This window comes from Castanea sativa, chromosome 9, assembly GCF_040712315.1.
Source record: "Castanea sativa cultivar Marrone di Chiusa Pesio chromosome 9, ASM4071231v1".
In the NCBI taxonomy this organism is placed as follows: Eukaryota; Viridiplantae; Streptophyta; class Magnoliopsida; order Fagales; family Fagaceae; genus Castanea; species Castanea sativa.
Genome location: NC_134021.1, coordinates 10,585,502 through 10,597,738, shown reverse-complemented (window position 1 = coordinate 10,597,738; position 12,237 = coordinate 10,585,502). Strand labels below are relative to the sequence as shown.

General features: G+C 35.7%; 2 protein-coding genes across 6 annotated transcripts; both read left to right on the top strand.

Annotated features, from left to right (window-relative positions):
* The first annotated feature begins 655 nt into the window (after window positions 1–655).
* On the top strand, window positions 656–3,997 carry LOC142609647 (uncharacterized). Of its 5 annotated transcripts, none has more exons than XR_012839643.1 (4): window positions 656–2,200; window positions 2,626–2,791; window positions 3,428–3,579; window positions 3,686–3,997. XR_012839643.1 is itself a non-coding variant. In XM_075781286.1 (2 exons), exons 1-2 carry the CDS (start codon window positions 721–723, stop codon window positions 2,649–2,651), a joined length of 1,506 nt encoding a protein of 501 aa, XP_075637401.1. In that variant the 5' UTR covers window positions 656–720; the 3' UTR covers window positions 2,652–3,184. The 5 variants fall into 5 exon arrangements, 1 of the variants encoding a protein (XP_075637401.1); XR_012839642.1 differs by having other exon boundaries at window positions 3,379–3,579; XR_012839640.1 differs by having other exon boundaries at window positions 3,258–3,579.
* Window positions 3,998–7,407: 3,410 nt separating this feature from the next.
* LOC142611313 (external alternative NAD(P)H-ubiquinone oxidoreductase B3, mitochondrial-like) lies at window positions 7,408–11,368 on the top strand. Its single transcript, XM_075783422.1, has 9 exons — window positions 7,408–7,656; window positions 8,084–8,290; window positions 8,403–8,653; window positions 8,768–8,987; window positions 9,106–9,210; window positions 9,772–10,038; window positions 10,124–10,245; window positions 10,854–10,973; window positions 11,058–11,368. The coding sequence occupies exons 1-9, from the start codon at window positions 7,429–7,431 to the stop codon at window positions 11,143–11,145; spliced, it is 1,608 nt and encodes a 535-aa protein (XP_075639537.1). The 5' UTR covers window positions 7,408–7,428; the 3' UTR covers window positions 11,146–11,368.
* The last annotated feature ends 869 nt before the right edge of the window (window positions 11,369–12,237 follow it).

The following is a 12,237-nucleotide window of genomic DNA, read 5'->3' as shown; positions in this document are numbered from 1 at the left end:
AACAACCAACTAGAGAGTGAGGAGACCCTTACCTGAAATGAGGATGTGCAAATGTACTGCTGGGATTGTATGAGAGTTAAGAGAGGAGCAATGTTTTGCTACTGAATGTGTATGAGAGTTGAGAGAGGGTATGCTAAATGGTTTTGAGAGAGGGCTTGTATGGTTTTGCTTGTCTGCTAAGTGAGAGAGTTAAGAGAGGGCTTGTATGGTTTTGCTTTTCTGCTGAATCTCGAGAGACTTAGACCTAGACCTAGACAAAACTAGATAGGACCCAAACATTGCCACGTGGAGTAATAATTAACCACATTTAAAAATCGAGTTTCTGAGACTCGGTTTCACTTTTAGCAAACTGAGTCTCTAAGGCTCGAGATCCAAGTGGCGTCTACGTGGCATCTCAGAGCACAGAAATCGAGTCTCTAATGCTCGGTATAAAACTCGAGTCTCTAAGACTCGAGTTTCAGATGGACACTACGTGAAAAAAGCGCCACATCAAACTGAAAAAATCGAGTCTCAAAGACTCGATTTATAAGGCCAAAATCAAGTATTTGAGACTCAAGATGTTACTAAATAATATAGTTTGAGAACCGGACCTACTAACTATATAATTGAAAAATTATAATTGAAAAATTATGGCTAATTTTTCATTTTCGCCCCGTATAGCATCCCGCCATTACGAAACGTGGTAGTGATGTTGGCTGATTCTGCCAATTGTCAAGAGAAATGGGTTTGAAGAAGCTCCTAAATGCCAATTCCAAAAAAGCTCTGCAAATCTCCTCGCCACCACCACTCTCTCCAATCCCACAACCACCACCACCACCAACCCATGTCACCCCACTCCCAACTCTCACTCTCTCCGACCACCACAACCACACCCACACCCACACCCACCTCCTCCACTACCTCACCACCCACCTCACCCATCCCTTCACTCCCACCCATCTCCTCCACTTCCTCAAATCCAAGCTCCACCACCACCCTTCCTTCACCCACTTCGACTTCCACATCTTCAACTGGGCCTCCACAATCGACTCCTTTCGCCACGACCACTCCACTTTCGAGTGGATGGCTCGCACTCTCGCCATCTCTCACCGCTTCGCCGACCTTTCCTCCCTCCTCCAATTCTTCGCCTCCAATCCCTGCCCTTGCTCCGACGGTATTTTCTCTTGCCCACGAACCGAACCCATATTCAGATTTTCGATAAATGCTTATTGTAGAGTTGGGAAATTGGACGATGCTGTTGTTGCCTTTGAATCTATGAAAAAACTGATTGATGGGAGGCCTAGTGTTGCGCTTTATAATATTTTGATTCATGGGTTTGTGAAATGTGGGAAGCATGATAATGCACTGAAGGTGTTTGATACAATGACTAAGGACCGGGTTAAGCCGGATGTGTATACGTTTAATATTTTGATTAGTAGTTATTGTAGGAATTCGCAGTTCGGGTTAGCTTTGGAGTTGTTTAAGGAGATGAGGGAGAAGGGGTGCAGTCCAAATGTGGTTAGTTTTAACACTTTGATTAGGGGGTTCTTTAGGGAGAGGAAGTTCAATGAAGGTGTTTCAATGGCTTATGAGATGATTGAATTGGGGTGTGAGTTTTCGAGTGTGACTTGTGAGATTTTGGTTGATGGGCTTTGTAGAGAAGGTCGGGTTTTGGAGGCGTGTGAGATATTGATTGATTTTTCGAGAAAAGGAGTGTTGCCTAATGGGTATGATTATTATGGTCTAATGGAGTCGCTTTGCGGGAAGGGAAGTGCAGGTAGAGCGTTGGAGGTTGTGGATGAGTTATGGGGGAAAGGAAATGTTCCAAGCTTGATTGCTTGTACTACTTTGATTGAAGGATTGAGGAAGTTAGGGAGAATTGATGAAGCATTTAGACTGACAGAGAGGATGCTTAAAGAGAGTATAATTCCAGACAGTGTGACCTTTAATTGTCTCCTTCAAGGTCTTTGTGATGTGGGAAGAACTGCGGAGGCAAATAGATTGAGGTTGCTGGCTTCAAGCAAGGGTTTGGATTCTGATGGAATGACCTATAGTATTTTGGTGTCTGGTTATACAAGAGAGGGAAAGAAGAAGGAAGGGGAAGTGGTGGTGGATGAGATGTTGGATAGGGGGTTCATACCTGATATTGCTACATATAATAGGTTGATGGATGGACTTGCTAATGCAAGAAGTTTTGTGCGGCACCAATCCAATGTTATTGGTAATTGAGTATATCAACATCTCTCAAATAGGGTTTTGATTTCAGTTCTTGCATTTTTTTGGAAACAATTGTAAATTCTTGATTGATAATGAGGAAAATGTCCTCTTTTGTCTTAGTCATCAGAGATTTAGGAATGTGGTGATTATAATATCTTGTATATTAACCTTTGATAGTCTTAAAGTAACATACATGGTGTCTAAATTATTGTTTCTTGAGATGAACTTAGAGGAGATATCTAACATCTTTACCATGTCTCTGAAGTCTAGACTGATATTTGTAATATACAATTATATCACATTTTTTATATTATTCTGTCATTCGTAAGACATCACGAGGATATTAAAAGCTCCTCACAAAGACAACTCTGGTACCTTAACTGTTAATTAAATTCTAAGATGTGATAGATGACATGACATCCTCATAAGGTACCCTCAAGTGGATCTCTATCTAAAAAGCAAGCATCTGAGGGGTGTGACAGATCTGTTGAAAGAACCCCAGGGAAATGATCAGAAGGAAGTGGATATTGAAGGGTTTAAGTTACTCCTTTCTCATGTGGATTTGCACGTGAAGAGTCTGTCTGCTACTGTACAGGTACATGGCTTTCCTATACTGCCTTGGCTGTTTGGGTTAATTTGAAGTAGATTTATGACTTTTTGCTATCCAAATAATGGGACACAAATTTACTTCATCTTTTTGTATTGAGGTGGCTGCTTTATGGATTTGAAATGAGATTTTACACCTAAACATTTCAAATCTACATATTAATTAAACTCAAATGCATTCATAAATTTCACCAGTAGAGCATATAATTATTTTTTCCTTTATTTGTTTAAACCATTAAAACTATAAATAAATAAAAAAGCACCTGGACAGCTATGCTCCTAGGAATATTTAAAAGGAGGAAAGAAATATACTTCTAGCAAATCACTCCTTTTAAATACTTGTATTTAAATGAATCATTAAGGTATTCGATGACTATACTGGAAAGTGGAAAGTGAGATCCAGTCCAATTGTTTAATTGGTCTTATTTCCTAGTTTATTGCTGCTGTGACTTTAGAAACATCAGATAACAAAGAACAGAAGAAAAACATTGCAAATATTATGGCAAATTAAAGTCCACAGAAACTGAATTGCAATTGAAGTCCTTGCTGGTTTGCACTTTGTTTGAATGATTCCAGTCCAATTGAATGATCCCATCCTTTATTTTGGCCCTTCCTAACCAATGAGGTGCTGGCAACTTGTGACTGCAACAAGCATTCTGGGCAATTAACCCTTTGGAGGAGAGCAGGCAGCTGCAGTCTGCAGAGGTACCTGGAGACTAGGTTTCAATGGGCCACGCCACCACGGCACTCATTGCTCTGGTATTCTGTATATGCAAGGTAATTATCTTCTGCGTCTGGTGTTTTTACATGTGTTTGTCTTTTGAGATAGTAATAGTGTGTGCATGATTGTATCTGATTTGTTATAATTCTTTCCTATGTTTAGCAAGCAACTGAGCTGGCATACAAGGATGTTGGTTGTATCTGATTGGATGAGAAGATTCATTGTTGGAGAGATTCAAGCTGAGTTTGAGGCAACATTTGGGAGGCTTTTAAATTTGTAAATAACCTCAAGTTGTGTTGGTTCTTGCAATTGCAATTGCAGTCGCATATGTATTGTCTATTATTGCCACCAAAAAAAAAAATCCTTATGTCTCTATGATAAATAATCACTTTGTCAAATATTTTCATGTATGATGACCAATGTCACTGGGTTCTATACAGATAATAATTTAATGATAGAGGAAATACTTAGTTATTTACAACTCAATTACACTTAAACATACATCAGCCTTTCTAAACTTGAATCAACTTCATGTTTTGCAGTTCTTAGTTGTGTTAATTACATAGTGACAACTGTGGTTGCTCTTATGCCAGTTATAGATTTCATTTTTTCTTTTGAATACCAATAGTGCCAAAGTCATTGGAATTCCGAACTAAACTTCATTAGTCCTAGTTTTATCATGTTCTTGCTGCTTAGATGGTCTCTGGTTATTGTCCTTATATCTTTGCACAAGGAAATGATAGTATCTTGTCGGTAGGTTTTGCCACGTCACATGATAACATATAACTCATCTTTTAACTTTTTTTATTATTTTTTTTAATGTTTTGGATCGGCACTAAGAGAGTTACATGTAATAATAATGTTGTCACATTGGCTATTCACGTTATATTGAACACTAGTAACACATTAGCTCTTATACTCCCGAAAACATTGGAAATACCATAAAAGGGCCCCAACAATTTGATGAAGTTGCATCTTCTTCAACTACTGGCTTTTTGGAAAGAAAAATTGCTAAATTCATTTAACAAAAGTTAGCATATTTGGACTATGTATCAAAAGGTGAAATGTGTTTGCATCTTATCGTATCGTATCTAGTGCAGTGATGCATTGGACTTAAGCTGTATCCATATAAAAAAAAGTTAAAAGTTAAAACACAACATCAACTCAAAACATGCGAATAGAAGGCCAAGCAAATGAGTAGGGCAAGATAGAGAACTAATCCATAGGCGGCGAAGTTGCAATGGGACACAATTAATACTATTCATGAATGGAATACATTATACATATGTGAATGATTTGCAGGTCACTCTTGCAAAGGGTGCCTAACTCTCAAATTGTGCATTCCTTCAGGGAAGCAAACCAAAGTGCAAATGCCTCGGCTTTCTTAAGGCAATCTCTTCAGCTAGATTTTTGAGTTTTTTTTTGTTCCCCCTATCCCGAGGGTGTGTTGTAAGAGAAATCTCACGGATTCTAATGTTTGTCTTGTCCCTAACTTTTCTTAGTTTGTTGCATCTATATTTACCCCCCAAAAAAATAAAAATGAATGGATTTATTTATTTATTTTTACTTTCCATAAATTTCATTGAGAACCTGCTCTTATACTGTAAGAGGGAGTAGTGTATTCTTTATTGGCAAAAATCAGTGATATAATTAGAGAATGAAGTAAAATCCCACCAAAAGTCAATAATTAAATACTTCTTGCCTAATGGGTAACTCCCTCCTATCACATGAACCAAGTTGATTGCACTTCAGGAGCAGTGAATATACCACCATAAATACCCTATAAAATTCCCCAACAACAACCATAATTTTTTTAGAAATAAAACCTCCATAATAATATATATTAATTTAATCACTTTAATGTCAAGAAATTTACTAACGTGTGCCCTTAGGGCATATATTAGTAATCTATTTTAAGAAACTTTTTATGGAAAAACGAAAATGTAATTCACTCAAAACTATGTACTTTTAAGTTTATACTAAATTAACAATCAAAATAATCTGCTTCCTTCATTTTAGGCTTATTTAGAGATACTGTATCACTATCACAAAAAACAGAGTATCCTTTCCCAATTTATTACACCACGTTCTGTTAAAAAAAAAATTTATTACACCGTTATACCTCGTTTCAAATAGTTTTACTGCCCAGTTTGACAAGTCAAACAGAACTAAAGAGTAAAAATAAAAACCCAAATAATAATAATATTAATCAATTAATAAAAACTAAAACCCCCCACAAAACCCTGAGAATGTTTATTACGTTGTTGCGTGAGGGTTACTCCTCAGGCATTGCCTCTTCGTCTTACATATATATAAATTGCACACTACATCGTTACTGTCTCTTTTTCTCATTGTTGCAAAACCCTTTCTTTCTTTTCCTTTGAAACCAAACAAAGGAAAAGAAAAATAAAGGGTTTTCACAATGAGTGGTTACTCTTTCTTTCAAAGGTTTCCAAAGGTTTTTCAAACTCACCCCATGCTCGGTAGAGTTCTTGTTGTCTGTGCCGTCACTGCCGTCAGGTCTAATGCTTTTTTGCATTCATGGGATCTTTATATTTTATTAGTAGTTTCTAACACTTTTAGTACTATTTTTCTTATTAGAATGGCCTGTTTTTTAAGGTTCGTGTTCACTACAATCTTTGCAGTTCCTGAAGTTGATGGAAAAGATTGTTGTTGTTGTCATTGTTGTTATTTTTATGTTTTGTGTCTTTTTTTCAATTATCGAGTGTCATACAGGTCAAACTCATTGAATTTGTTTAAGATATAGCATGCAAAACACAATTTTTAATACCAAGTTCACTAGATTTGTGTGTGTGCGCTACATGTAAAGTTAAAAAATTTACTCCCTCATATTATGTTATGGGTTTGTTATAGGATTTTCCCTGTGTATAAGGGAAAAAAAGAGAGAAAAAGTGTGTTATGTTTCATCTAGAGAGGTTAGCTTTGTCCAATCTATATGCCAGATTCCAGAAATTACTGATATTTTATTTCTAGTCCTTGTTTTTTTTTTTTTTTAAACTTTATATATACTGTTTGATCTGGTGTGATGAATAAAAATTGATATATACTGTTAAACGTTGTGCAAATCATATGGCAGTCTCTAGTCAGGCCTTAATCCTGTTCACAGGTTCTTGCTTTGCCCATATAGTGTTCGTTTGGATAAGAGGTGTTTTGGGTTTCAAATGAGTTATGAGGAGATGCTGTTGCGAAACGGAGTTTTGGGTTTTAAAAATGTGCTTTTATGCTCCCAAAACACCTAAACAAACCCTTAAAAGCTGAAGGAAATACTAAATCAAATCTAGTTTGACTTGCATGATATACATGACTTGGATACAAGAAGAAAAACTATTATACCAATTCATAATTAAGTGCTTTGTATTGTGTGTTTTATAGAATTCAACTTAGTCTGGAGACTTTGATCTAAAAAGATAAAAGAAAAGAAATTGGTGATACATTATGTGACTGATTCATGATTTCTTGTCCAAAAATTTTGCATTATGAAAGACTGTCATCTAAAGAGCAGGGTCAATAGCTAGGAGACTTTTGTGGTGAATACAACCATTGCAAACTAATGATACTAAAATTTTATTTGACTGTTTTCCTAATTTTTATGTATTTGTACATCTTTAACTGCAGACTAAAAACTCGACAATAACTACTACTATTGACTACTATCTCTGATTGATTTCTATTTAATGCTGGTTTCTGGATCTTGAAAAATGGAATAAAAAAATTTCCTCCTCAATTGTTGTTATTATCAAATTGTATTTTCCCACTCTAGTTGCTACGTGGTTTAATTGTTTTTCTATCTTATTATAATTGAATTTTCATACCCTTAATCTGGACCTTCTATTTGTTGCAGTGGTGGAGGTCTTATGGCATTTTCTGATGCTAGACAAAAATCTATGTATGCTAAACCAAGTCAAGGTGAATTCAAGAAAAAGAAGGTGGTGGTAGTTGGAACTGGATGGGCTGGCACCAGCTTTTTGAAAGAATTGAAAAACCCCTCATATGATGTTCATGTGGTGTCACCTCGTAATTATTTTGCGTTCACTCCTTTGTTACCTAGTGTTACTTGTGGCACAGTGGAAGCACGCAGCATTGTTGAACCCATTCGCAGTATTACCAAGAAAGTAATCTTAAATGAATGAGATATGAAATGACTATGCCATCTACATCCGTTTCAATTGACATTTGTCATAAATTTTTCTGTAGCCTTAAAAACATGCTTGAGTTTTACTTTGTTATATCAGATTGTATGTTACAAAGTCAAGTTCAAATAGGAAAAAAAAATCGTTGCATGAGAATGGGATGAGTCTTTTATCTAGAATGGTTATTAAGGAGCAAGTCATTTGTATAATTTCCTATCCTTCCGTATCATGTTGTGTCTGTATGGTATAGTATGCATGTGTATAATATTGTTAATATAGTTCAAATCTGCCCAAAGCTGAATGCTTATGATTATATAAATTGTCATGCAATTTAAGCCTTTTGAGCTAGTCATTTTCCAGGGAAACTAGATTTATTTAGATGACACCTTTCTTTGATTTGACATGGCAGAAAAGCTATGATGTCCACTTCAAGGAAGCTAAATGTTACAAGATTGATGCAAAGAATAAGAAAGTTTATTGTCAATCTAGTCAAGACAAAAATTTTGATGGAAAAGAAGAATTTGCTTTAGACTATGACTACCTGGTGATAGCCATGGGAGCCCAATCAAATACATTCAACACCCCCGGGGTTATGGAGCATGCCCACTTCTTGAAGGTATCTTCACTTGGAGTGAAAATTAAAATATACTGGCAGCATTTTACTCTTTTATTTAGCAGTTCATCTAAAGTTTCTGTTATAACTTAAAAAAATAAAATACTTCATGTAGGAAGTAGATGATGCTCTGGGAATCCGTAAGAAAGTGATTGATGCTTTTGAGAGGGCAAGCCTTCCTTCTATAAGTGAAGAGGAGAAGAAAAGGATTTTGCATTTTGTAGTTGTTGGTGGTGGTCCAACTGGTGTGGAATTTGCTGCAGAGCTTCATGACTATGTCTATGATGATTTAGTCAAGTTATACCCTCAAAGTAAAGACTATGTGAAAATCACCCTCATTGAAGCAGGCGATCATATTCTGAACATGTATGGCACATTGCTTTTTTCACATTTTTAATTTAATTATGTGTAATTGCTTAAAGCCCTTGCTTCTTTCTCTGTTTGTTTTCTAAAGCTTTTCAGTTGCTGCTAATGTTACAGGTTTGACAAGAGAATTTCCGCATTTGCTGAGGAAAAGTTTCAAAGAGATGGTATTAATGTGAAAACAGGATCAATGGTCGTAAAAGTATCTGATAAAGAAATATCTACTAAAATAAGAGCAACTGGTGAGGTTGTAAACATACCTTATGGAATGGTTGTCTGGTCAACTGGTATTGGGACTCGCCCTGAAATAGCGGATTTCATGAAGCAAATTGGTCAGGTGTGTTGCTCTTAAACTACACTGATTTCTTTTCCCTTCACTTCCAATCATAACTGGTGTTAGCTTTGTATTTTTTTTTTTAAATTCTAATTTTTTGAAGTTCTATTCCTTTGAGCAGACTAACAGGCGTGTGTTAGCTACTGATGAATGGCTGAGGGTGGAAGGATGTGATAACGTATATGCCATTGGGGATTGTGCAACAGTGAACCAGCGCAGAGTCATGGTATGATATCTACAACCTGACTTATTTGTGTATTTTTGAGTATAGAGAGCACTCAAAATTGTGTATAATAATTCATTAGAAGGGAAGGGGGGTGGGGTGTAGGTTCAAGACCTACAGGATGCGTGTGCAATTTACCAATGAAAAATGTGTACAACAATTGCTATGTCATTTCTCTTTCTTTTGTTTTCTCCCCCCTCACCCCCCAAAAAAAATATCTAGTACATATAATGAGCAATATGCAATTCCCAACTCAATTTTGTTTAAGAGAATTCCTCCCTAACAGTTTACTGAACTAAGAAGGAAGCTGTTCACCTATGTACAAATAAACACATTTAGTCCTTGTAAATACTTTGTAAAGAAACAGTTTACAATAAATTTATAATTGAGGATTCAACAAGTGCCAACTCATTTACATACATTTTTGTTAATGTCTTTATACATTTAATCACAAGCTATCATGAATATCTTTTATTCGCCAAGTCAACTGATAGGAAGACATTTTATAATTCTTTAGATTTTTTTTGGTAAATCTTTAATTTATTATTGCCAACTTGTTTTCAGGAAGATATTTCCGCCATATTCAGTAAAGCAGACAAGAATAAAGCTGGTACTTTAAATATAAAGGATTTTCATGATGTTATGGATGACATCCTGGAGAGGTACCCTCAAGTGAAGCTTTATTTGAAGAAGAAAAAGATGAAAAATTTTGCTGCGTTGCTGAAGAATACTCAAGAGAATGACCAAAACAAGCCCATTGAAATTGATAACGTTAAGAAAGCTCTGACTGAAGTGGACTCTCAGATGAAAAATCTCCCTCCAACGGCTCAGGTACTTGAATTAGTTTCCTTCGCATAACCTATTTGACCTCCTGCTAAAAAACATTCTCACTTCTTGTGTCCTTGTAATATTCTAGGTTGCTTATCAACAAGGCAACTACCTTGCAGACTGTTTCAATCGCATGGAACAGTGTGAGAAGAATCCTGAAGGTCCTCTCAGGTTTAGGGAATCTGGACGTCATCGGTTTCATCCCTTTAGGTACAAGCTGAACTTTGCACAACTTTTTGTTTTTATTTTCCCTGCAATATGGAATATATGTATGGCGTTATGCAAGCTGTAACATCAGAATTAACACGGTCAATAAAAACTAGTAGTACTTGTCACAGGTGATTGAACATAAGATGGAGAATAGTAAATTGAGGTTTTGATAGCAAAAGACATGTCTATATACAATACATTTTAAAGTTGAATTCTGGCAGCACCTAACTAGTCATAATCTTGTTTTACATTAATGTACCTGCCAGTGTCGAACTAGTCATGTTCTAGTTTTATGTTAAGTCATCTTGACTGGTTTGCTATGGAAGTATTTTGAATCTTTTTCTTGCTATTTCTGGAATTTTCAAGTCTCTATACTGAGTCGCTGACCCAGCTATGTCTCAGCTCTCACTTGTATTGGAGCAAGGCACTTAATAATTTGTGTACAAAGTGTATTTACTTCTACACTCTCAAGTTATCAGCACAATAATCTATATGAAATAAGTGTGTGCGCATGCATGCGTGTCTGTTTTATCCATCCAATTTCACAACAAGGTAGGCAGGAGATTATCCTCGCAATGTAGCTAACTTTTTGATGGTTTTAATTCAAGGTATAGGCACTTGGGGCAATTTGCACCACTGGGAGGAGAACAAACTGCATTCCAACTTCCTGGAGATTGGGTCTCGATTGGTCATAGCTCTCAGTGGCTCTGGTACTCGGTATATGCCAGGTAATTTATTGATTCACATTTGCTTCCATGATCTAATAAGTTGTTACCATGTTGTCATTGTCTGATGGTTGTATCAACTTACAGCAAGCTAGTCAGTTGGCGGACAAGAATGCTAGTGATCTCCGATTGGGGAAGGAGATTCATATTTGGAAGGGACTCGAGCAAAATCTGAGGCTAGAAGGGACCATATGCTACGTTAGAGATTTGATTCAACCATAAAATTATCTTGTTTAGACAATAGAGGCCTAGCAATTTTGATCGATATTTATTTGAATTCTAAGTTTTGTTTTTCATCTATCACAATTTTGTCCTTTGTGATTCACATAGTGAAAATTTATTAGTAGTTTGAAGGTGTTTTAACCAGAATTAAGTATTGATTAAGCCAGGTTTCTATACGTCTTGTATTTTTATTAGTAGTTATTGATGTAATTCAAGGCTCGGGTTAGCTTTGGGGTTTAGGTAGTCTAAGGAGAAGGGTGCAGTCCAAATTGGTTAGTTTCAAATCTTTGATTAGGGGATTCTTTTGGGAGAGGAAGTTTCATGTAGGTATTGCAATGGCTTATGAGCAATTGAACTGGGGTGTGAGTTTTCTCGACTGACTTGTGAGACATTATTTTTTATTGTTTTTTTGAAAGGACTTGTGAGATATTATTGGTTTATGGACTTTGTAGAGAAGGTTGGGTTTTTGAGTTTGAGCTATTCACTGATTTTTCTTTTTAATTTGATAGTTAGGAGGAGGAGGAGGAAGAGGGATTGAACCCTAGATGTTATAGACACACCAGAAAATGCTAACTTTGAGCTACAAGGCTCTTGCTTTAGTTTGATTTTTCGAATAAAGGAGTGTTGCTTAACGGGTATGACGTAATATGGACTTCCTAGTGCAAGTATAAAATTGTGTATATTCTTTAAAATTATATATGTATATGTTTAATGTAAATAATTGTGTATATTCTTAAAAAATGTGTAGGTTGAATGTATAAAGTTGTGCACATTCTTAAAAACTGTATACTTTAAATATACAAAATTTTGTACGTTTTTTGAAAAATTGTGTACATTGTATGTTGAGTATGCATAATTGTCTACATTCTTTGAAAAAATTGTATACTTTAAATGTTCAAAATTGTGTATATCCTTTAAAAAATTATGTACATTGAAGTTATAGAATTATGTATATTTTTAAAAATTGTATAAGTTGAATATATAGAATTGTATACAATCTTTGAAAATTTGTATATGTTGATTGTATAAAATTGTGTACGTTGAA